Source organism: Mesoplodon mirus (assembly GCF_964341445.2).
Source record: "Mesoplodon mirus genome assembly, chromosome: 5".
Classification (NCBI taxonomy): Eukaryota; Metazoa; Chordata; class Mammalia; order Artiodactyla; family Ziphiidae; genus Mesoplodon; species Mesoplodon mirus.
In genome coordinates this window covers 35,940,581-35,964,324 of record NC_138980.1, presented here as the reverse complement: position 1 = coordinate 35,964,324, position 23,744 = coordinate 35,940,581, and the positions used below count along the sequence as shown (strand labels likewise).

The window sequence follows — 23,744 nt, the reverse complement described above, 5'->3', positions numbered from 1 at the left end:
CACTCCCACCAGCAAAGTCCAAGGGGTCCGGTTTCTCCACATCCTCAGCAACACTTATTATTGTTTTTCTTTTTCCTCTATGTACATATGTATGTATTTCTGGCCAGGGAATTGAACCCGCGCCCTCGCAGTGAAAGCTCAGAGTCCTAACCAGTGGACCGCCACAGAATTCCCTGTTATTGTTTTTCTTGATTACAGCCCTCTTAGTAGGGGTGAATTGGTAAGTCTGGTCAACATTAGGTTCCAGATATCCCTCAGGAAAAAACAAAAACAAAAAAAAGAAGAAGGAATTCCCTGGCAGTCCAGTGGTTAGGACTCCGCAGTTCCACTGCAGGGGACTGGGTTTGATCCCTGGTCAGGGAACTAAGACCCTGCATGCCCCGCGGTGCAGCCAAAAAAAAAAAAAAATCTGTCAGATCAGTCCACTCATCACCAGCTCCGGGTCAGCGTGACTTCTGCCTTACCCACTCCACTTTCCCCAGTTCACATAGTATGTGTCAGTAAATACTTGTTGAATGAATGAATGCATGAATGAATGAATAGATGGAATACTATGCAGCCGTCAAAAAGGATGTCACAGAAGAATGTTTAATGACGGGGGGAAGGTGTGGTCGCTAGAATAATGCCCCCCACAATGTTCACATCCTACTCCCCAGAACCTGTGAAGATGCTCCCTTCCATAGCACAAGGGACTTTGCAGGTGGGATTAAGTTAAAGATCTTGAGATGGGGAGATTATTTTGCATTATCTGGGTGGGTCTGATGTAACAAAGGGGTCTTTGTAAGAAGGAGACAAGAGAGTCAAAATCAAAGAAGGAAATGTGACAACAGAACCAGAAGTTGGAGTGATGTGGGACCATGAACCCAGAAGTGTGGGCAGCCTGTAGAAGCTGGAAAAGGCAAGGAATGGATTCTCCTGGATTCTCAAGGAACAGCACCTCCAGAAGGAATGCAGCCCTGTGGACACCTTGATTTTAGCCCCTCTGGACCTCTTTTTGGACTTCTGACTTCCAGAACTGTCAGATGATAAATTTGTGTTGTTTTCAGCCAGTGTTTATGGTAATTTTTTGCAGCAGCAGTAGAAAACTAAAACAGAATATCTTCAAGATATATTACTGTGTCACAGTGCCCTGCTGAACCATATTGGGATCTGAGGCAAAAGGAAAACTGTATGCTTCTTGGTATGTTTTATGTGATTTTTAGTAGTTAATTCCTCCCTCCAAAAGCATATGTTGAGAATATTATCGATATGTTTGCTTCCATTAAACACAGAAAAGTAAAATTATAAAAAAAAGAAAAGTAAAATCATAAGTTCTTAATGTTGTGAATTCTAATATACCTATTTTTTTTTTTTTTTTTTTTTTTTTTTTTCCGTACGCGGGCCTCTCACTGTTGTGGCCTCTCCCGTTGCGGAGCACAGGCTCCGGACGCGCAGGCTCAGCGGCCATGGCTCACGGGCCCAGCCGCTCCGCGGCATATGGGATCCTCCCAGACCGGGGCACGAACCCGTATCCCCTGCATCGGCAGGCGGACTCTCAACCACTGCGCCACCAGGGAGGCCCAAAATATACCTATTTTTAAGTTTCAATATTTTCAACGATGTCCTGGGGGAAAATAACCATTAAAAATGCATAAAAACAGACATATGGGACTTCCCTTGTGGCCCAGTCGTTAAGACCCCCCACCCTCCAGCCTTCCCTGGTGATGCAATGGTTAAGAATCCGCCTGCCAATAGAGGCAACACGGGTTCGATACCTGGTTAGGGAACTAAGATGCTGCCTTCTGTGGGGCGGGGCCTGTCCTGTGTCTGTATGTCTGTCCTTCCGCAGTGATTCCTGCTCTGTGGTCAGACACCTCCCCGCAAAAAGATCCTACTTTCTTTAAATAGTCGTGGACTTTTAAGGTTTCCTTTGAAATGTTTACCATTGTTATTTCACATCTAACTATAGAAAAGTTTCACTGTCGTATCAGAACTTCTCCAGAAAAGTGTCACAGACATTTTCTCCTTTGGGGAATTACGCCTAAATCATGGTCTCTATTAAAAGGCAGATCTTAGTTGCTGCAGGGCAACTAGGCCCGGTGCAACGCAACTAAGACCGGATGCAGCCAAGTAAATAAATTAACAAAACAAAACAAAACAAAAAAACAGACGTAGAGGGCCCACGTTTTTTCTCCGGCCTCAGACTCCAATATGGCTTGGTAAGACACTGTCAGAACCTGTCTTGCTTTAAGATTTTGATATTTTGTTCACCATGGGGTTGCTTTTTGCCATTATTTTGATATTTTAGAATAATGCATTAAAATATTATTTATCTTGATTATTGAGTTTTTTAGAGCCACCTTAATTTTTGCACTTGAGGTCACTGCCTCACTCTCCTTCTAATCCTGGCCCTGTAAGGGGAAAAAACAAACAAAACAGATTTTACAGCAATCTGATCCTAACTCCTTACCATTACCTCCCTTCCTTCTACTATCTCTCCTTAAAAAAAAAAGAAAAAAGATTGGTCCAAAATGAGTTAACTCTGGGTTATAAGATGAGAAGTCATTTAAATTATCTTCTTTCCATGTCCGGCTTGTTTTGGTTTTTTTCTTTTCCCTTCGCAATTTGCTGCACCTGGCGTCCTTCAGCGGTCTTACAGAAAGTTCTTGTAGAAAGTGGTTTGGGCTGAAGCAACAACGTCAACATTTGTAGACAGGCAAGAGTTTAAAATCTATCTGTGAGACGAACTAATGAAACATTGTTGGGCTTCGGGGTGGGTTTGAGAGCAGTTTCTCTCTTGGATTGTTTTAATAGTGTGTTTGTGCGTGTTGCGAAGGAGGTTATTGGACTTTTTTTATTCTGTATTTTCCTCCTTCCAGCTTCCATTGCATCAAGCAGAGTGATGGATATTCAGGAAGAGCGGAAATCACCGTGAAGGAAGGAAACAAATAATGTTCATTGCAAGAGCTACAATGTAACAATCTCCGTAACATTTTTTATGATAAGCTTAAGAAGGGCGACCCTAACATGTTTCCCTAGTGCTGCGGTATCACGTTCTCCTCACAAGAGAAAGGTCCCCGGTTCGATCCCCAGTGGAAACATTTCTACATCTTTACTGTAGAATTTTAAAATTTGCTTCAAAGTAATTTCAGTAGAAATTCAGCGTCGGTGCCTTTTTCTTTTTTCTTATTTCTCTGGTCTTTTTTAGATATTATGGAATTTAAAAAGTTATTGCAAAGTAACACAAACTGTAGGTCGATGTTTGACGAGAAAGTTTTAAGTGGACGGTAGAACTAAGAAAAAGCCATAAAATATATCTGCGTTGGCCGGGAATCGAACCCGGGTCAACTGCTTGGAAGGCAGCTATGCTAACCACTATACCACCAACGCCCGGACGAACACGTTTTTTTCTAAGAGCCTTTAGTAGAAGTATTATCGGTTAGGCCGGGCGATACCAAGTTACCGGGGGTGTCTTTCCCAACGTCCCTGCTCGCACAGGAAGACGCCACGTTTGGGACGTTTCACCCCACTTGCCGCGGCGGCCGTGCTGGCGCGTTCCTCCACCCCTTCACCCCCAGCGCCCCGGACTCCTTGGTGCCGGCCGGGAGGTGGCCAATCCCAGGCCGCCGCCTGGGCCGCTCGACTTCCGGGTCAAAGGGCCCTGAGCTGCCGGGTATCCCGTGTCCGCTGCCGCTGCTGTCCCCTGCACCCGCCACTTCCTGGGCCGCAGTCCCGGGCATGGAGCCGCGAGCTTGAGGCGCTGCTGGCCCCGGGACGCCCTGCCCAGCCCGGCCCTCGCCCCGCGCCGGCCCCGAGCCCCGGTAAGCAGTGCCCGCGCGCCCCGTCCGGCCTCGGCCGCGACCCTGAACCCGCCATTGACCGGCCCCACCTCAGTCCCGACTTTGGATCCTCCACTGACCGGCCTCCCCGGTGTCCTCCGTCCCGGCCTCCGCGCACCCCGGCCCCGCCATTGCCTAGACTCGCGGTTCCTCCAGTCCCCGCTTCCGTTTCCCCTCCGCCCCGGCCTCTCCTCACTCCTTCCCCGCCCGTCCCCTCCCCCGGCAGGGCCACCTCTCAGCCTGTCCAACGCCCGGCCTGTCCCGACCTCCTCTCCCATCCCGTTGCTGCCCAGACCACCTGGCTCTGACCCCTTCCGGGGGTGGCCTCACCCAGTAACGCCTTCCCTTCCTTGTCGGCTCTGGAGGTCCCCATCTTCTCCCCCTCCCCATCCAAACCCACGCTATCTATATGAGACCAGAGACCACTTCCTTCACCTGCTCCCACCCCTTCACCCCTCCCCAGCGCTCGGCTTCCCCGCCACCCACATCTCCACAGGTCCAGCCCCTTCCCTCAGCTTCGCTCCCAGACCAGTCCAGCCACCCACCTTCTTCGCACAGAGGCTCCGACCAGCCTTGACACTTCCCCATCCATGCGGCAGCTGAGCCTTCAGAAGTGGCCCGTTCCCTTTGAGCCCATCCCTGTCCCCCCTCCCCGCCACCGCGAGGAAGTCACTTGCCTCAGCGGCAAAAACAAACCTTTCCAGGAGCTGGGACTAGAGCCCAGGAGGGGTGCCCTGTGGCCACCAATCCCTGTCGTCCCTTGCTGGATCCTGGGCGAATTGGGCCCCGTGGCAGGACTTGCCTCCCTGTTGTGGTTCAGACAGCGCTTCAGGGCTGTGAGGCATCCTTAGGAACTACTGGGTACAGAAAATCGGGCCCGACCATCAGGAACTCCCCCAGTGGCAGGAAAATGAGTAGTTAGCCGGTCCCTCCATTAAATCACCGCGTTAATAAGACATTTGCTCTGTCAAGGTCTGTGTCCCACGTCCGCAGCTGGAATGGAGGCTCTCTGGACCCTTTAGAAGGTCAGTGGTGCTGGGCTGGGGTGGCCGGGAAGGCTGGGTGTGTGCTGCTGGGATTCATTTGCCTGCTCCTGGATACAGAATTTGGCAGGAAGTGGTTTTCTGCAGCCCTGGGGTCACTGGTCTTGGGGACAGTTAGCCAGGCCCCAGGCCAGGGGCTGCAGCTTCGTGTGCTCTTTCTGGAGACTTCTATCTATCCAGCATCATATGCTAGATGTCCACGGACAGAAGCCCTGGAAGGACTGGGGGAGAAAAAGGAGGGAGCACTGATTCCAGCTGGATTTGGTGGATGTGTGGCTGCATCTCCCCCTCCCCCACCACACACACACCTTATACGGCGCCTGGCGCTCAGTCTGTGAATGGTGTGGATTCTGGCTCTGAAAGGAACTTGAGTCCAATTTTCCCCTTGGTGTAATTTTAAGTAACTTGGTTAGATGACAATATTAGCTGGCCCGCAGTTTCTGCTGTGTCAGCTACTTTACCCGTGCAATCTCGCTTAATCCTCACAGTAGTCCTAGGTGTAGGCACTGCAGTCCCACTTTTTTTAAAAAATAAATTTATTTATTTATTTGTTTATTTTTGGCTGAGTTGGCTCTTTGTTGCTGCACGCGAGCTTTCTCTAGTTGCGGCGAGCAGAGGCTGCTTCTCGTTGCAGTGGCTTCTCTTGTTGTGGAGCACGGGCTCTAGGCACGCGGGCTCAGCAGTTGTGGCTCACGGGCTCCAGAGTGCAGGCTCAGTAGTTGTGGCGCACGGGCTCAGTTGCTCTGCGGCATGTGGGATCTTCCCGGACCAGGACTCGAACCCGTGTCCCCTGCGTTGACAGGCGGATTCTTAACCATTGCGCCACCAGGGAAGCCCTGCAGTCGCATTTTGTGGGTGGGGAAATTGAAGCACAGAGAGGTTAGGCGGCTTCTCCAAAGTCACATAACCCAGTAGTGGCAGAGTCACGATTTGAACCCAAACCTCTCTGACACCAGAGCCCACAGTTCTCACTACTGGACTGAGGTGAAATCAGTGCTTCTTTATGGTGACATTTTGCTTCACTTCTTCCATCAGATCTCTGTCCTGGGACCAGGCGCTGCTTTCTTTTCCTTTAACCATCAGGGCACCTGTTTCGTCAAGAAGGGGGTGGGCCCCACCAAACCAGGGGTCCCTTTGACTTTGTTCAGTGTTCAAGTGAGGACAGGGACTCGTTCATTCAACCTGAGACGTTTGCTGTATTGAGAGCTTCCTTTTTGCCGGGGCCACAGCAGGAACAGGACAGATGGGGGCCTGCCTCCATGGAGCTGACATCCTGGTGCAGGGTGCTCACCCACCCAGAGAAGGCTTCTCAGCCTCAGCACTAGCGATATTTGGGGCCAGATTATTCTTTCTGGCGGGGGAAGGGCATCCTGCTAATTGTGGGGGACTTAGCAGCATCCCTGGTCTCCACCAACCAGATGCCAGCAGCATGCCTCCCAAGCGTGACAACCAAAAATGTGTCCTGGGAATACCAGCCATCGTCAAGACCCCCTGGCTTAGGGGATTCGCTGACCCCTCCCCCCCAAGAGACTCTGCGCTCCATGACCATCTGACCCTCAGAGGTCCTAGGATGCTGCACACATTTAAACACACAAACCAAGAGGGAGGGACAGGAGGCGACTCACAGACGCTGGGGGCCACCCTGATTTATACCATCTGAACCATTGGGGATTTATTTTGGTGTCTAGTGTGAGCCTAAGGATCTAACTCCATTTCTTTCCCCCAAACAATGAATACAAAGTTTCTCCCCCTGGGCACTGTGGACATTGGGACCAGGTCATTCTATCATTCTCTGGGGTGGGCCATCATGGCCACGGTAGGGTGATGAGTGGCATCCCTGGCCCCACCCACTGGATGCCATGGCACCACTCCCCCAGTCAGTGGTAACAGCCAAAAATGTCTACAGACATCACCAAGGGTCCCCTGGGCAGGGGGGCGGGGAGAGGGGGAAAATCACCCCCATTGAGAACTACCATTTTAGAATGAGTGCTTGCAGGAAGGCCCAGGTGTTGAGATGGGGATAACAAGGCAACAACTTTGGACTTGGTGCCAGGAAAGACCCCTGAAGAGGTGATACTGGGACCCAAAGGATAAGAGGGAGCACATCATACAAAAAGCAGGGCAAGGGTGTTCTAGGCAGAGGGAACGGTAAGTGCAAAGGTCCTGAGGTAGGACTGAGTCAGCGTGTTTAGGGGAGATTAAGGCCAGCGTGTCTGGAGATCATGGTCAAGGAGGTGGAGTCAGGAAGGCCATCAGGGAGCAACCACAGTGGGGAATTTGGGTCTACTTGATTTCCAGCAAGTGCTGTGGGTGGCGGCCCCTGAATCATTTGAAACTCTCATCTTCTCAGGGACTTTCATCTTGGGAGAACCTCCCGGTTTCTGGCAAATGCCCGGACAGGTGTTTGAATTTCGAATTTCAGGACAGGGCCTGCACCATCTGCCTCATGAGGAGGCCCTTGGCATTGGGTGTTCCCCACAGACAGGAGGGTGGCCTCGAGGAATGGGAGCGGGGAGGGGGGCCCACAACCCCACACTGCCAGAGTTGCAGCCCCTTGGTCTGCCCCCTCGCAGGCTCACCCACCCTGAGGTCAGCCGAGTGGTTAATGCGGAAGGTTAAGAAGGTGCGGCTGGACAACACAAACACAGGACGTTGGAGAAGGTAAGGGGCGTGCCATGCGAGCCTGGTCGGTGGGGACGCGGTAGAGGTTCCCGAGTTTCCAGCGGAGTCTTAGGTCTGGGAAGGCACCTTGGCCACCCCGACGTTTCTGCATTTCCCCAGGGTGCACGTCTGGCTGTTCTGCGTGGGTGGCAGCGTGGGCTAGGGAGGGGTTGTTCAGCCTTGGCATTTTTTGGTTTTGTTTTTGTTTTTTGCGGTACGCGGGCCTCTCACTGTTGTGGCCTCTCCCGTTGCGGAGCACAGGCTCCGGACGCACAGTCTCAGCGGCCATGGCTCACGGGCCAGCCGCTCCACAGCATGTGGGATCTTCCCGGACCGGGGCACGAACCTGTGTCCCCTGCATCGGCAGGCGGACTCTCAACCACTGCACCACCAGGGAAGCCCCAGCCTTGGCATTTTTGACACTGGGGCTGGGTCATTCAGTGCCCGCACTGGCATTGTAGGGTGTGGAGCATCACCCACCCGTCACGACAACCACAGATGTCCCCAGACATCACCCTGTGTCCCCTGTGGACGGGATCAGCCCCAGGTGAGAACCGCTGGCCAGATGGTCAGGATGTGGGTTTGGGGTCCAACAGACTTGGGCACCTGCCCCTCCTCGTGGGTGACTTTGGGCCACGTGACCTCTGAGCCTACTTTCCAGTCCAAATGAGGACAAGCCCAGAACTCACTAACCAGGGTTGCAGTGAGGATTCAATGTTATCATCCACACAAGGCCCGGGCGCTTGTAAGTTCCACGTGTGGGGCCCAGCACGGGATGAAGGGACCACAGGAATTCGGCAACCTAGCCGACCTCTCTCACTATCAGTTTTCTGATCCTCAGGCTCATTTGCTTTTAGGGAGCACAAGGATCGGGGAGGCAGGAAGGGAATGCAAGATGGTTCTGGAAGACAGGGCTGACGATAAGCACAGTCACTCGTTTCCCGGATGTGGGCTCTGAAAACGGGTGGTGTGCGTGCCTTCGGGTGTCGGTTAGTGATGGGACCCCAAATCTCGTCTCTCATGTGCGCTAAGTACCACGTGGGCACGGGCTGGGCTGCATACTGACTTAAAGAAGCTGAAGGCCCGGGCAGTGCCAGGGCATGGCCTTCACAGGGCAGAGGATGGCCTGCTGCTTCCAGGGAACCCGCACCCGCAGGCATGCGCGAGTTCCCTGAGGGCCACTCTGAGGCATTTCCGGAGTGTGGCGGGCCCCGCCCCTCCCCTCCCCTTGTGCCTTATGAGAATCTACTTCCCTCATCATTGGCCCCGCCTGGGTCTCCACCAGGTGCCCCTGTGAGCGGGTGGTCCCAGCCCGTGAAGCACTGGCTCAGACAGATCACAGAATGCCATCGGGCCTCGACTGTGACCGCACCAGCGGGCCCTGAGCTGTGTGCACTGTCGGCATCGTGGGCTGCGAGGCGTCCTACTGATTGGCAGAAGGAGAGCGTAGGTGGACCTGGCCTAAGTGTCTTAGAATCCACCTTCATTTCCCCAGCTGTGTAAACTCTTGAGTCAAGAAGCCGAGCCCCAGCTGGCACTGAATGAGACGGGGCCGGCACAGGCTTGCTTCCTATGGGCTGCATTGCATTCACCTGTTCCCCCTCCGAGGCTCCCTCTGCGTCTGGGGAGGAGAGGGGCGAGCGGAGGGCCAGGGTGTAGCAGCAAGCCTTAGCCTGGGAGCTCAGGCTGCCTGGCCACATCTAGAAGATTCCTAGAACTTTTTCCCGATGTTTCATCTCATTTCTCATCTCCTGGATCGTGTTTTTGCTTCCTGGGCTCTCTGCGTGGATCGGAGGCAAGATCATTTTTATCGTTCTTTGCTGTGGAAAGAAGCCATGAGATTCCGGCAGTGCTTCCGCCAGCGTCTCCGCTTCTGGGGTTCCCCGTGGGAGACCTGGAGGCCACGGTCTGTTCTTGTGCCGTGAGCGGGGCTTGAATTGTGGCAGCCGAGTCGGTGGGGGGGCTTGGCGGGTTAGAGGACATCCACTGCCTTGGTTTTCTGGGCTTGGTGCCAGCAGCGCTTGGGCCCGTGTGTGCTCCGCAGCGCTCAGCCGGTCCTGGCCTGGCCCCTGCCCAGCACTGCCCGTGGCCCCTGCCGCCCTCGAGGTGAACCGCAGCTCTGTGGCAGGCCGGGATGGGCCACGCGTGCCCCTCGGCAAGGCTTCCGTCCTTCCAGGGTTTGCTTTATTTGACCCGAGGGCCCCGAAGCCTCTGATGGCCTGAGGTCCGTGTCTTCAAAGCCGCCGTGGGAGGAGCTGAAGTGTCTGGGGGACAGGACACGCCAGCTTGTTGCCCCGCCACCGCTCTTCCCCAGCCCGGCTGGGTCAGGGAGGACTGAGCGGGGGCCGCGGTTGGAAAGGGCACTCTGATAATCAGCCCGCAGTGGGTGCTCAGGAGCCATGGGAACTGCCTCGTGTCTCTTTCTCCCCTTGCCTCTCAGAGCGGGCAGGGGTCCTTTGTCCTGTGGTGGTCACTTCAGTTTCTCGTATTGGCAAGGGGCAAAGCCTTCTGGGAGTCTTAAGGCTCCCACTGGAAGGGGGAGCACCAGCTCTGTCCATGACTTCTCTAAAGCCGTCCCTTCCTACAAGGGAACACAGACTTGTGCCCGCAAAGCCGCTAATCCCAGAGGATGAGGAATCCCAGCGTCTGGCGAGGCCTTCAGCCATTCAGTGCCCTCGCAGGAAATCGGGCCTGGCCCGCTCACATTGGCTGGCCTCGCTAGATGACCCTGGCTCTTCCAGAACCGGGTCACCGTGGCCATGTTTAGATTTCCCTAAAACAAATATTTGTCTGGCCAGCCCTGTTCAGTCAAGAAGTGTACTGAGCAGCGGGGGTGGGGTAGGGGGGAGCCGTTGCACAGCAGCTGCTGCCCCTGGAGGGGGAGGAGAGAGTGGGATGGCCTCTGGGGGAGGGTTGCACATCCATCCTCTCACGTGGAGCTCCCCCGATGTCCAGCGAATATCTGCCTGGGCCTCTGAGCACCTCTGGTGAGGCACGAGAGGTTCCCCTGCTGGCCAGCAAGCTGACAGCACCGGTGAGGAGGTTTGCAGACCCACTGCTTATGCTCAGTTCTTGGTGCGGGAGCGAGCGTGTCTCCCAGTGGGCTGTAGGGGAGACCGTGATTCTGTGGCTCTCCGAGGAATGCCTCCTGTGTGCCGGGGCCATGTGAGGTGCTGGGACGCTGCTGTGAACGGGACAGACGCAGGGAGACAGGAAGGGGACCCGTGAACAGCCACTGTGACGAATGCTCGGAGGGCAGGGCAACCAGGTGGCAGGTGAAAGGTGAACGGAGAGACAGGTTTTGGTACAGAAGTTCATCTGAGGACCCGACAGATACTTAAGCTGAGATCTGATTAGAAGTTAGTCCAGTAGAAAGAGGGAAAAAAGTGTTCCAGGCAGAAAGGATAGCACATGCAAAGGCCCTGGGGCAGGAAGCAGTCTGGCCTGTTCGGGCAACTGAGAGAAGGCCAGTTTGCCTGAGGCCTAGTAATGAAGGGGGGTGAGGTGTGAGGGCCTGGCAGAGGTCAGAGGGCAGAAACCATCAAAGGCCGTGGTGAGCGCTGGTTTTTAACCCTGGAGGGTGTGGAAAACCAAGGAAGGGCTTTAAGTCAGGGGATCAGATTTGCAGTGCATGTGCAGTCAAGCTGAGAGACGGTTGCGGTCATTCAGCTGAGAGGTGATGGTGGCCTGGATCTCAGGATTCGTGGATGGAGAGAAGAGGAACAATTTGAGAAATACTTAGGGGGGCGGGGAAGGTTGCACGGGGCTGAGGCCCTGCCAGGGGAGTCGGAGAGTCTAATGGGAGGCAGCTTGTAAGTGGAACCAAGGTACTGCCCCCCCAACCTTCTCATTGTCTTCTCACCCGTCCCTCCCTCCTCTTAGCTTCTCGCTGAATTCCGAGGGGGCGGAGAGGATGGCCACTGGGGCGCCGACATCCGACCGGGGCGACGCAGTCGAGATGGAGGACCCAGCCTCCCGCTTCCAGGTGCAGAAGCACTCGTGGGACGGGCTCCGGAGCATCATCCACGGCAGCCGCAAGAACTCGGGCCTCATCGTCAACAAAGCTCCGCACGACTTCCAGTTTGTGCAGAAGACGGACGAGTCGGGCCCCCACTCCCACCGCCTCTACTACCTGGGTAAGCCCCCGGGCTCCCCTCGGATCCCCGAGGCTGCCCTCGAGCCGGGCAGCATTTCTGGGACAGCTGTTACTGAGTCCTCTAGTCTCCAGATGTTGGCCACTCCAATTAGTTAGAAGGTCCCAATAGAGGGCCTGGCCCTGGGCAAACTGTCCCATGAATGACGTAGTGCTGCCCATGTTGTGATGCCAGCCATGGATGACATCTGTTTACAGTGAAAGTCTCGGGCAAGGGTCCCCCACAGGGCTCAGATGTGTATGTGACCAGAGCAGAGGGCGGTCCTGCCCCATCTGTGTTACAGCAGCACCATGGTTCGGGCCTGGCCTGTGGGTCTGAGGCCCTGAGATTGTTTCCAGCCCTCGTCAGCGGGGCCCGCCCCCTGAGTCACTTCCCCGCCACCTGGGCTGGGCTGGGCCTGGCTAGTGAATAACTTGACTTCCCCGCAGTGGGAGTTGAAAGTAACTCCAGTAGATGCTTGCCGGCTAGCAACGCGTTAAGAAGGAACCTGAGGCTCAAGGAAGGGCGCCACGGTGGCATAACCGTGTGCGTCGTGGGCTGACAGTTGGGGTTTGCTCCCCCTGCCCGAGATCCCTGGCGGCTAAGCACGTTAACGGCTAATCACGTCTGCCTCCTGGTATGTGCCTTGAGAGCAGCACTTTCTACGTCATTGGCAATTATTTATGTGTTTGTGTTCCCTGCCGGCCTTTGGGGCACAGATGAGGCCTCGTGTACACCTGTGGCCTCAGCAGCTGGGCCAGGGCCTGGCTCCTGGTAGGGGGACAGCAAATATCTGTTGAGCAAATGAATTTTGCCTAAAGGTCTTCCAGGCAGAAAGGACCAGTGCCAAGCATGTCCCTTTGTAAGTAGCCTGACACGTTATTGTTGGTCCAGGGCAGGTTTTTAACCTCAGTGCTGGACATTTGAGGCCAGCGCTTTCCCTGTGTATCCTCAGCCTGCCCCTAGTCAGCCCTCAGTCAGTACTGGAAGCGAGTGACGGAGTGAATGAATGAGGGAAGGTCATGCCCTGCCTGAGGCTGACCCCACGCCGAGGACCGTGAGAGCGACTGAGGTGGACGCCAGATGGCTCTCCCTTTCCCACAGTCCATGCCGTCTCTCCTCCTAGAGGCCCATGTGGAAACCAGATGGCGGTTTGGCAAGCAGAGGCAGAGAGGGGAATGGTCTAGAAGGGTCGGCAAGCGACGGCTGTTTGTTTTTAGAAATCTAGTTTGGCCGGTGCACAGTCATGCCCACTGGTTTACAGACCATCTATGGCTACTTTCGAGCATAATTGCCACAGAGGTCACATGGTCCTCAAAGCCAAAAATACTTACTGTCTCTGGCCCCTTGCAGAAAAATGTTTGCCATCTCTAGCCTAGGAGAGATTAGGGCATGCTTCAAGTTTCATTTACCCAAGGGAGAGTTGGCTGTTAGGACCGAAAGTGGCCAAGGCTCTGGGACAGTGGTGAGCTGTTGCCTCTCTCTTTTTTTTCCTGTGGTTCTGTGGCCCCCAATCCCTTTCTCCCAACGCAGTCTCTCTTGGGCCTCTCGCTCTCTCAAGTTCAAGGTGCCGTCCTGGTCACGGTACTTATATGAGTTTCCTGGGGCTGCTACTGAAACAAATGCCCACCGACTCAGTGGTTTAAAACAACAGAAACATATTCTCTCTCAGTTCTGGAAGGCAGAAGTCTGAAATCAGTTTCTCTGGGCCAGTCAAGGTGTCCGCAGGGCCAGTCTTCTTCCGGAGGCTCTAGGGGAGAATCCGTTCTTTGCCTCTTGAGGCTTCTGGCGGCCACCGGCATTCCTTGGCTTGTGGCTGTGTCATTGCAGTCTTTGCGTCCAGTCCATGGGTCACTGCAGTCTTTGCGTCCAGTCCATGGTCTCATCGCCTCCTCCTCTCCTGTGTGTCTGTAATCTCTTTCTCTCCCTCTGATAAGGCATGAGATTACATTTAGGGCCCACTGAGATAATCCAGACTAATCTCCCCAGCTAGAGGTCTTTAACGTAATCCCATCTGCAAAGGCCATTTTGCCAGGAAGGTAACATACAGTTTCCAGGGATTAGGACATGAGCGTAGCCATCGTTAAGCCAACCACAGAACTGCCGAAAGGGACAGAAATGCTCCGAGCTACTTTGAGCCACCAAGGGCCCCTCATAGTAAGGACACGGGTGTGTCAGGGAACCCCCCCAGCCTCATGACCAGCACTGAGAAGCCCAACCATGTGGAGTCCAGGCATCTGCCCTCATACGTTTCTCTCCGTGGATCCACCCTCACTGCCCACCTACCTTCCACTGCAACACTCCCGCGATTGCACGTCTGGTTCCAGCCACCAGCAGAAACGGGCCAGCTTTCTCTGAATTTCTGGGACAGCGAGTATGATTGGCTCAGACATCCAGTCATCCTTGGCCTGGGGTGGGCAGTCCCTGCCGTCTGTAGCAGGTGCTGAGGGCCCACTCTTGTAGGGGGCAGCTCCAGACAAGGACTGTGGACCCACTGCGGCTCCAAAAAGTGCCTAGAACAGCCCAAAGCCATCCTGCTTCTCTTGGGGTGACATTGCTCACCCTTGAGCCTGCATCACTCAACACCCTCGGGGTATCCTTGACCTCACTCCATGTCCAAGTTCCTGGGGCAGGTCTCCCCAGAACCCCCGTGTATTTATAACCCGTCTGCACTAGCCTGGCGCCGGGGGAATCTGGCAGCCAGAAGCATTTATGGATTGAACAGAAAGGACCTCTAGGGGCGATGCCCAGCCCGCCCCCTGCTCCCCTGGGACCCCTGCCTCCTGGGCGGACCCCTGCCTCCTGGGCGGACCCCAGGCTTGCCAGTCACCGTCCTCTGGGAAGGCTCATTGGGAGCCCAGTGCACGTGGGATGGAGCAGAAAAGGGAATATGCCTGCTGCTCGGGCACATCCCCGAAAGATGGTTCCAGGGCTCAGCTGCTTCTAGTGGGTCGGCTCCTCCCCGCTGCAAACGGGTGTCCTGCGTTCGGTGGAGGAGGGCACGGGGCCCCAGACAGCACTGGGGGTCCGTTAGGGGGCCCCTCGTGTCCTGTGTCCAGGTCCAGGGTGATATGCCCCACGTGGCCCCTCATCCAGGCCACGCGGTGTTTGCCCAGGCCTGGGCCACCTGCCGTGCTGGTGGGCTTTGGGGTGGGGTGCTGTCCCCAGAGATGGAGTGGAGCTGGTAAGAGGAGGCACAGGAGGGACCGTGACAGCAGGAGTCAGCGACCGTGGTCAGCCGTCCCAAACCCTCGCCGTGCGCACCGTCACAGCTGCCTGCCGAGGGCAGCTCCTCAAGGGAATGTGCTGGAATGGGCTGTTTCGTGTCACTGCTTACGAATTGTTGGTGGGAGGAGGCAGCTCTGATGTCCTTGGCAAGGCTGCACCGTTGATTTCCTGTTTGGAAGGCTCAGCTCCCAGAGAGCCTGCGGACAGGGGCTGTCCAGAGCCCACGGCGCTCGGCCGAGAGCAGCCACCTGCTCCCTCCCAGCTTTCCACGCTGGCCCTCCCAGCCACCACGCTGCGTGGTGTTTGCTTTTTTAAAAATTAAGATGTAATTCACATCCTGTAAAATTCCCTCTCTTAAAGGTGGAGAGCTCAGTGGTTTTGGATACAGTCACAGTATTGTGCAACCGTCACCACAGTCAAATTCCAGAACATTCCATCACCCCAGAAAGCAACCCTGTGCCCATTAGCAGTCACTCCCTATACCCCTCCCCCAGCCCGTAGCGACCCACTGACTTGCTTCCTGTCTCTGGATTTGCCTGTTCTGGACGTTTCACAGAAATGGAATCACAGGGACTTCCCTGGTGGTCCAGTCGTTAAAACTCCGCGCTTCCACTGCAGGGGGCGCAGGTTCCATCCCTGGTCTGGGAACTAAGATCCCACAAGCCATGTGGCCAAAAAAGAAATGGAATCCTGCACCGCAGGATTCTCGTCCGAACTTGTCTTGTGAACTTAGGAAGATGGCCCCGACGGCAGCTGGGACGGGTGGCGTCACATTCGTGCTTCTAGCTGGGAATGATTCCGGCTATGGCAGCTTAGAGAGTCCTTAGAAGTCGAATTGGAATGCTTCCCACTTGTAGCTTTGCATTTTCACTCTTTTTTTACTAACTATATTTCACGAGGAAACTTTGTCATGAGTGGAAGACGCGAGTCACTTGCCATATTGAGAAGCTACCCATAAGAGTTACTGTGGTGGAATAGGTATTATTTATGAAGCTCTATGTAGCTCTGGAGGTGCCAAGCTTGGGGGGCGGCCCGCCTGTTCTCCCACCCTTAGAAGTGAGAGCGCCTACGAGGAAGAGAGGCCAGCACCAAACTGAGCCTTCCTCCTGGAGAAATTTGGGATTGAGAGGGGTCAAAGCGGGGCGCCTGCTTTCTGTGACCCGCTGTTGCCCACAGCGCATTCCCGGGCCACCGCCGAGCATCCCGTCTGCTGCCGGGGGGCTCTGCCCCGGTCCCTCACCTCATTGCCCGGAGAGTGGGGAACCCGAAGCTTCCCAAGAGGACCATTCTGCTCCCGCCGTTGACTTTAACAGCCGTGGTACCGTCATCCATCGAGGCAAAGGCACTTCCAGTCGGGACTTCCTTGGCGGTCCAGTGGTTAGGACTTCGTGCTTCCGCTGCAGGGGGCATGGGTTTGATCCCTGGTCAGGGAACTAGGATCCCACACACGGTGTGGCGTGGCCAAAAGAAGCCTGGTTAGAAGATACGTCCTTGTTTTATTTGCCACTGTTTGTGCTGAGTGCTTTTTATCTCTTACCTCACTTAATCCACACAGAGGTCTCACTAGGCAGCTACTGTATTTTACAGATAAGGTTAGATTAGCTCAGTGGTTCTCAGTCGGGGTGCTCCTGCCCCAGGGGATGATGCTCCGTGGTGTCTGGGGACATCGTGGCTGTCACACTGGGGCTGCTCTTGGTCTGGGGACATCTGTGGCTGTCACACTGGGGCTGCTCTTGGCATCCAGTGGGTGGGGCCAGGGAGGCTGCTTCACACCCCCCAGTGCCTGGGACGGCCCTCCAGAGGATGACCAGTCCCGGCGTCAGCAGCACCGAATGAGAGAGGCTGGATTGGATACATGTTTCCCAGTCCTTCTGAAGCTTTGCCCGTTCTCTGACCCTCAATTAATTCCTGTACCAGAGCCCAATCTGTGGAGAGTTGGGAATCACTGACCAACCCCCCGTTTTTCATCCTCTTGTGTGCTATTTCATTCATTCATTCATTCATTCATTCATTTTGGCTGCGCCAGGTCTTAGTTGCGGCACACGGGATCTTTAGTTGCGGCATGCGGACTTCTTAGTTGTGGCATGCATATGGGATCTAGTTCCCCAAGCAGGGATCCAACCCGGGCCCCCTGCATTGGGAGCATGGAGTCTTACACACTGGACCACCAGGGAAGTCCCATTGTGCGCTATTTCTGCAGTAACTGAGGCTGAGGTATTCAGCACTAACATCTCAGGTGGGATTGCCTGCTGCCCCTGCTGGCGGGTGTAACCCAGGGTCCATGGCTTCTCTGGGGAGGGGTGCGCCGTCAGGGTGCTGTAGAAGCAGGCGGAACCAGCCGGGCCCAGCCACGGGGAGTCAGGGCCCGAGGCCGGTCCCGCCCGAGTCCCTCGCCCCAACCCTGGCAAGGGCACCCATTCTGGTTTTCCTCTCTTCCTCCCAAGGGATGCCCTACGGCAGCCGAGAGAACTCCCTCCTCTACTCCGAGATCCCCAGGAAGGTCCGGAAGGAAGCGCTGCTGCTCCTGTCCTGGAAGCAGATGCTGGATCACTTCCAGGTGAGCCATGGGAGTCGGGCCCTCCTGGTGGGCAAGGCAGGCGGGCGCACGGCAGCCCCTTCTTCGGCCTCACTCAGCTTCCTTGGGCCCTGCACCCACCCCACCCACCCCCTGAGGGGGTCCCAGCCCATCCCCTGCTTAATGGCAGCCCCTCGGAGAGGAGCACCTGGCCCTGGACACCTGTGCCACGCCCTCCCCCTCCCTTCGGTGCACACCCGAGTCCCAGCGTGTAGCTTGCAGTGACAGCTCCCTTCAGAAGCACATCTTCCTCTTAAATGCCTCACGTGCAAGTAACTTGGGCTGAGACCCTTTTATACAAATTTAGCTAATAATGGATGTCGCCCAAAGTCACCTCGCTTCCAGAGGGGGAGATGGCCGGTGAGCGGCGAGAGTTCTTTGTGCACTGGTATATGTTGATTTATTTTTGATCAAAAATAAAATGTGACAGTACGCAGGGGACGGGACCCGTGCAGCCCCTCTCTCTTTTGCCTGTCCCCTGTCCCAAGCTGACTAACTCCTATTTACCACGGCTTTCCTCGCAGCGTGGGGCTCATTTTGCTTTGGATTCTGCTCTTTAATTAAAATGCATTTCTGGGAATTCCCTGGCGGTCCAGTGGTTAGGACTCCACGCTTCTACTGCAGGGGGCGCAGGTTCGATCGCTGGTCGGAGAACTAAGATCACGCATGCCACGCAGCACAGCCAAAAAAAAAAAAAAAAATTTAATAAAAAAAATAAATATAAAAATGTATTTCTTCCCTTTAACATTCCTCTGAATTTCCACATCATCTTCAGAATTCTTTTTGGGGCAGCTGCATGGTGTCTACCATAGTTTACCTGCCCGCCCTGCCCAAGGTCAGGCGTTAGGGTGGTCAGGCCTGGAATCTGCCCCACCCCTACCCATGCCAAGAGCAGGAACAGCTGGTGGTGGGTGGCTTCAGCTCCAGTGGTCTCGCAGGAAGGGGCTGTGACCAGGGAGGGAGGGCCGGGGTCTGTAGGGTGTAGGGTGGCCCTGGGGACGGAGGAGGGCCTCGTCTGTCTTGGAGCGATTTGGTGGGGGATGAGGAGGTTGGAACTACAGGTGAGCCCCGCAGCCCTGCCAGTCTGGGCCGCTCTGTGGCCAGGGTGCTGGGGCCTCCAGCTGCTGATGCCGGTGTTCCGCCCCGCCCCCCGGCCCCACCCAATGTGTCCCCAGGCCACGCCCCACCACGGGGTCTACTCCCGGGAAGAGGAGCTCCTGCGGGAGCGGAAGCGCCTGGGCGTCTTCGGCATCACCTCCTACGACTTCCACAGCGAGAGTGGCCTCTTCCTCTTCCAGGCCAGCAACAGTCTCTTTCACTGCCGCGACGGCGGCAAGAACGGCTTCATGGTGAGGCCCGCTCACTGGTGGGGGGGGGGCGGGGCAGGTGGCGGCCTCCTGACCCCCTGAGCTGGGTCTCTGTGTGTCCCCAGGTGTCCCCCATGAAGCCCCTGGAAATCAAGACCCAGTGCTCCGGGCCCCGGATGGACCCCAAGATCTGCCCCGCCGACCCCGCCTTCTTCTCCTTCATCAACAACAGCGACCTGTGGGTGGCCAACATCGAGACGGGCGAGGAGCAGCGGCTGACCTTCTGCCACAAGGGTGAGGCCCGGCGGAGGGCGGGGCGGAGGGGAGGAGGGCGGGGCGGACGGGAACCACCGGCACCCCTGGTGTGGTCTGTCGTCACAGCCACCCGTCCAGCTTCTAGGAAGACTCCCGACCCCGTCACCGTTCTCCCGGCCGGACCGCCAGGCACCTTCCCAGACCGTGATCCCATGGCCCCCCTCCCGTGGCTCCCCCCCTGGCCCCACAGAGAGTCCAGCTGCCTGGCTCAGGATCTCCCTCCGCGTGAATCGCCCCGGCCAGTGGGGCCTGACCTCCACGCTGGACACCTGTGCGCCTCTGCACCCCTCAGCCCCTCCTGCCTCCGCTCTCCTGTCCCCATGCCACGCTTCCAGCCCAGAACTCACCAGACCCGGCCTTCCCCTCAGGCCCCTGCTTGCCGACAGTGACATCCCCCCTGTGCAGATATATCTGCGGGATGGCATGGGTTGTGGCCTCTGACGTCGATCCCTGCCTCCTGTCCTGCCCCACGGCCCTGGTGCCCTCTCACTAAATCTGAGCTTCTCAGCCAGGGGAGACTGGGGTACTGGCCATGTGCCGAGACATTTTCAGCTGTCACAGCGAGGTGAGGATGCTCCTGGCATCGAGTGGGTGCGGCCAGGGAGACTGCTGCACACCCCACAACGCCCAGGATGCCCCCACAGAGAACGGTCTGCCCCTGATGTCAGCCGTGCCAGGGGAGAAGCCCTGCTCTAAACCAGACTCCTCATCTCTCGCCCGGCCCCCTCCCCCTCCAGGCTTGTCCAGTGTCCTTGACGACCCCAGATCCGCGGGTGTAGCCACCTTCGTCATCCAGGAAGAATTTGACCGCTTCACTGGCTACTGGTGGTGTCCCACAGCCTCCTGGGAGGGTAAGCGCCTTTCCATTTTTAGAAACACTTCTTCTGTTAGCAGAAGCAAAGTGTACATGCTAGTCTGCTCTTTACTCTTTTCATTTAAGATAAACCTCAGCAACCTTCCCATCAACATCCGTGTCTCACTCCTTTGAGGCTGCTGTGACAGAATACCACAGCCAGGGCGGCTTATAAACACCAGGCATTTATTTCTCACTGTTGTCAGGGCTGGGAGTCCAAGTCCAAGGCAGATTCGGTGTCTGGTGAGGGCCTCTTCCTTGTTCATGGATGCTGTCGTATCACCCTGTCCTCACATGGTGAAGGGGCAGGGAGCTCGCTGGGGTTCCTTTTTATAGGGGCACTGATCCCCTTCGTGAGGGCTCCACCCTCGTGGCCTAATCACCTCCCGATACATCACACTGGGGGGTAGGGTCTAACATTTGAATTCTGTGGGGACACAGACATTCAGTCCATTGCAGTCAGCACTCAGAGAATCCTTTAACTGTGGATGTCCTGGGGGCGTGGATGTACCACAGTTTATTTAAGAAGCCCACACCGACGGGCACTTTGGCTGTTGCCAGTTTCCGGTTTTGGTTTTGCTTTGGTGTTGTAAACAATACTGCAGCGAAATCTTCGTGCATTTATCCTTGTGACCTCCTGGGAGTGTGTTAATGGTCCTCAGCCAGGGGTGGTTCTGCCCCACCCCGCACGCCCAGGGGACACTGGGCCGTGTCTGGGGACGTCTGTGGTTGTCATGACTTGGGGTGCTCCCGGCATCGAGGGGGTGGGGGCCAGTGGTGCTGCTCCACACCCCACCCCAGGGTGGCCCCCCGCAGAGAATGACCCGGCCCTAATGTCCGCAGCGCCAAGTATCAAAAATCCTGCCTTAGAGAAAATTCCCAGCTGTAAGAGAGTTGAATTGAAGCTACACGCATCTTAAATCTTGACGGATTTTGCCAACAAGTTGGAAAGAAGCCAGATCAGCTGGCCACTTTGTATCTGTTTTTCTGTGCTGTGCGTGAGGCAAGGGTGTCTTATCTCCCCTGTTCAGTGGACCAAAGTCTGTTTCCTGAGCGCGGGGAGAGTCATTTCTTGGGGTGCGTGAGTACCATCACACCCTCTGCTGCATGAGCAGGAGTGGGCCAGGCCTCCGCTGCGCATAGAGTCCTCCCTGGCCTTAGCGCCTCTGTGTGCGTCAGTGGGCGAGTGGCCACGCAAGCCAGGATCCCAGGGACCAGGCACTGGCCATCCACCGCTGCAGCCGAGTGCCATCTCATCTGCTAGTCACCCCTGCCTTTACGTCAGCGTGCCTTCTCCTTAAATCGATTTGAAAAGAAAACGTCATGGTCCAACCATGAATAGAAGCTAGGCATGAAAACCGTGCAATGGAGAGAACCAGCGCCGAACATTCTAGCCGGCGCTCAGGAAAAGGGTGACTTGCCAGCGTCAGGCGCCTAAGGGCTGCTGGTGCTGCCGAGATGGGGCCGGGATCGGCACGTTCCTGGGGGGGATGCCGCACGTGCTCCCCCTTCGTCTGGGCCGGGGTCTTTCACCACCGCAGCGCTGTGTGTGCCCGTGGTCCGTGTCTCTGGGGAAAAGGGCTCTAGGTCAGGAGTCAGAGTCCTGGGTCAGGTCACTCAGCTTGTGGCTCTGTGTGCCTGAAGCAGGTGACCATCCACCCTTCGACTTCCGGCCTGTAAAATGAGGTCTCTCCCCCTCGGCCCTGTGGACACGGAGGCTGGGTCATTCTCTGTGGGGGGCCGTGGTGACTCAGTGTGTCACCTGAGTTGTGACAGCCACAAATGTCCCCAGACATTGCCACATGGCCCCTGGGGACACAGAATGGCCCCTGGTTGCCGTCCACTGGTCTCAATGACATCAAGATACTCACTCTGCTATTCTTAACAGCTCAGAACCCCTCAGATAGAGCCCCTGAATGCTGAGGCCAAGGGACGTTTACCCCGCTTGCCGTAGCCCCACTCATGGCATGCGCCCGTAGAGCTACGTGACCATAGCAACCCAAGAGGGTCTTTCCTGGCCAGGAAACTCAGGGCCCCGGAACAACCCATGCCCTGTGGACAGACATAGGAGCCCTTAGCACTGAGTCTGAGCTGCAGCACTTCCGCGGCCTCAGCCCTGTGGCCACCAGCGCCCCATAGAGCAGATGTGGAGACCTGAAGGCAGGGTGGGCTCGGCCGAGGTCGGCGGATCTCATTGGTCCGTCCTAGTGAGTCAGGCGAGGGTACAGGAAGCAGATGGGGACCCTTCTCGGCAGCCGAGAAAGGAGCAGCCGTGGGCTCCGTCCCCTTGATGTTGGCATTGCCAGTTCCCACGCCCCTTGCTAGGCTGTCAGCTCCCGGTGATTCGCTTACTTCTCATGACAACTTTCCCTGTACCCCTTCTTGAGCCTTGCCCCAAGTGCTAGTCTGTTCGGACGGCCGTGACCACGTCCCACAGATGGGGCAGCTCAGACGTCACAGCCTGGAGGCTGGACATCTGAGATGGAGGTGTCGGCAGGTTTGGCTTCTTCCGAGGCCTCTCTCCTCAGCTTACAGACGGCTGCGTCTCCCCCCTGTCCTCACGTGGTCTCCCCTCTGCGTGTCTGTGTCCTAACCTCTTTCTATAGGAACAGCAGTCATACTGTATCAGGGCCACCCTCAGGGCCGCATTTTAACCGAATCACCTCTTTAAAGACTTCCATCTCCCAATACAGTCCCGATCTGAGGTCCAAGGTTGAGACATGAATGTAGGAATTGGGTGGGCGTGTGGTTCAGCCCGTAAGTCCCCACATGGCCATCTCCCTTGCCTTCCTGTGCTGGGAAGAGCTCCGTTCTTGCTCCGGTTTTACAGGGAAGGAAATCGAGGCCCCAGGAGGACATGTGACTGGCTTCAGGCCTAGTACACGGCAGAGCTGGGTTTCCGGCCCCAGGGACCATTCTTGTCTGGGCCCTGCCATGGTAGAGAAGAGTCCCCGTGTGGGCAGGGGGGTGCGGGGCGGCAGAGGAGACACCCAGCACCCTGAGCAGCTGCCCTGCCCCCTCCCAGGTTCAGAAGGCTGCAAGACGCTGCGGATCCTGTACGAGGAAGTGGACGAGTCCGAGGTGGAGATCATTCACGTGCCCTCTCCCGCTCTAGAGGAGAGGAAGACGGACTCCTACCGGTACCCCAGGACAGGTGAGGGCCCAGGACAGGTGAGGGCCCAGGACACATGAGGGCGGCTCGGCAGTGCTCTGAAGCCTCATAGAACACGGTGAGGCACCAACCAGGATGGGCCCACAAGACCCAGACAGGGATGGACCTGGAGAAACAGGCTGCACTCGGGAACAACAGCCAGGCCAGCACCACCGTCAGTGGTGACTGGTGTCCTGCCTCGGGGCCCAGGAGACAGTAGGAGCCCTGGGGATCCCAGTGGGAGGTGTGGGCCCCCTCCGGGGGCACATCAGACACTCACTGCCTTGTGAGAATACAGGGTTTGCCCAGAAATACAGGGAAGTCCCAGAAATCTACCAATTCTTAAACGTGGCTCGAATCATTTAAAAATACTTAGCAGGACTTCCCTGGCAGTCCAGTGCTTAAGACTCCACGCTTGCACTGCAGGGAGCACGGGTTCGATCTCTGGTCGGGGAACTAAGATCCCGCATGCCGCACCTGGCACGGCCAATTTAAAAAAAAAAGATTTAGCCACACAAAATACATGTGCAGGTCAGGTTCAGCATCTTTGGGACCTCTGTGGAAGCCTACGACAGACTCGTTCTTGCTAACTGTGGGCCATGCTAGGCAGAGCCTTCCTAGGGAAACTTCCAGTCCCTGGTGTGAATGGGGAAGTCGGTC

The 23,744-nt window shown here is 56.2% G+C and overlaps 1 protein-coding gene and 1 pseudogene across 3 annotated transcripts in view; both read left to right on the top strand.

Annotated features, from left to right (window-relative positions):
• Window positions 1-3,295: 3,295 nt before the first annotated feature.
• Window positions 3,296-3,804, top strand: LOC309805289 (annotated as a pseudogene). Its single transcript has one exon. The product of its transcript is annotated as an uncharacterized misc_RNA (transcript).
• DPP9 (dipeptidyl peptidase 9) overlaps window positions 3,652-23,744 on the top strand; it is a 41,025-nt gene continuing 20,932 nt past the window's right edge. The window contains exons 1-9 of one of the 2 annotated variants that reach the window (XM_082621815.1): window positions 3,652-3,800; window positions 4,791-4,843; window positions 7,435-7,522; window positions 11,405-11,658; window positions 17,328-17,440; window positions 18,634-18,807; window positions 18,891-19,059; window positions 19,818-19,931; window positions 22,959-23,087. In XM_082621815.1, the coding sequence (XP_082477941.1) occupies window positions 7,467-7,522; window positions 11,405-11,658; window positions 17,328-17,440; window positions 18,634-18,807; window positions 18,891-19,059; window positions 19,818-19,931; window positions 22,959-23,087 (1,009 nt within the window). In that variant the 5' untranslated portion in view covers window positions 3,652-3,800; window positions 4,791-4,843; window positions 7,435-7,466. The remainder of the gene's footprint in view (window positions 3,801-4,790; window positions 4,844-7,434; window positions 7,523-11,404; window positions 11,659-17,327; window positions 17,441-18,633; window positions 18,808-18,890; window positions 19,060-19,817; window positions 19,932-22,958; window positions 23,088-23,744) is intronic. The other variant, XM_082621814.1, reaches the window with a different exon arrangement.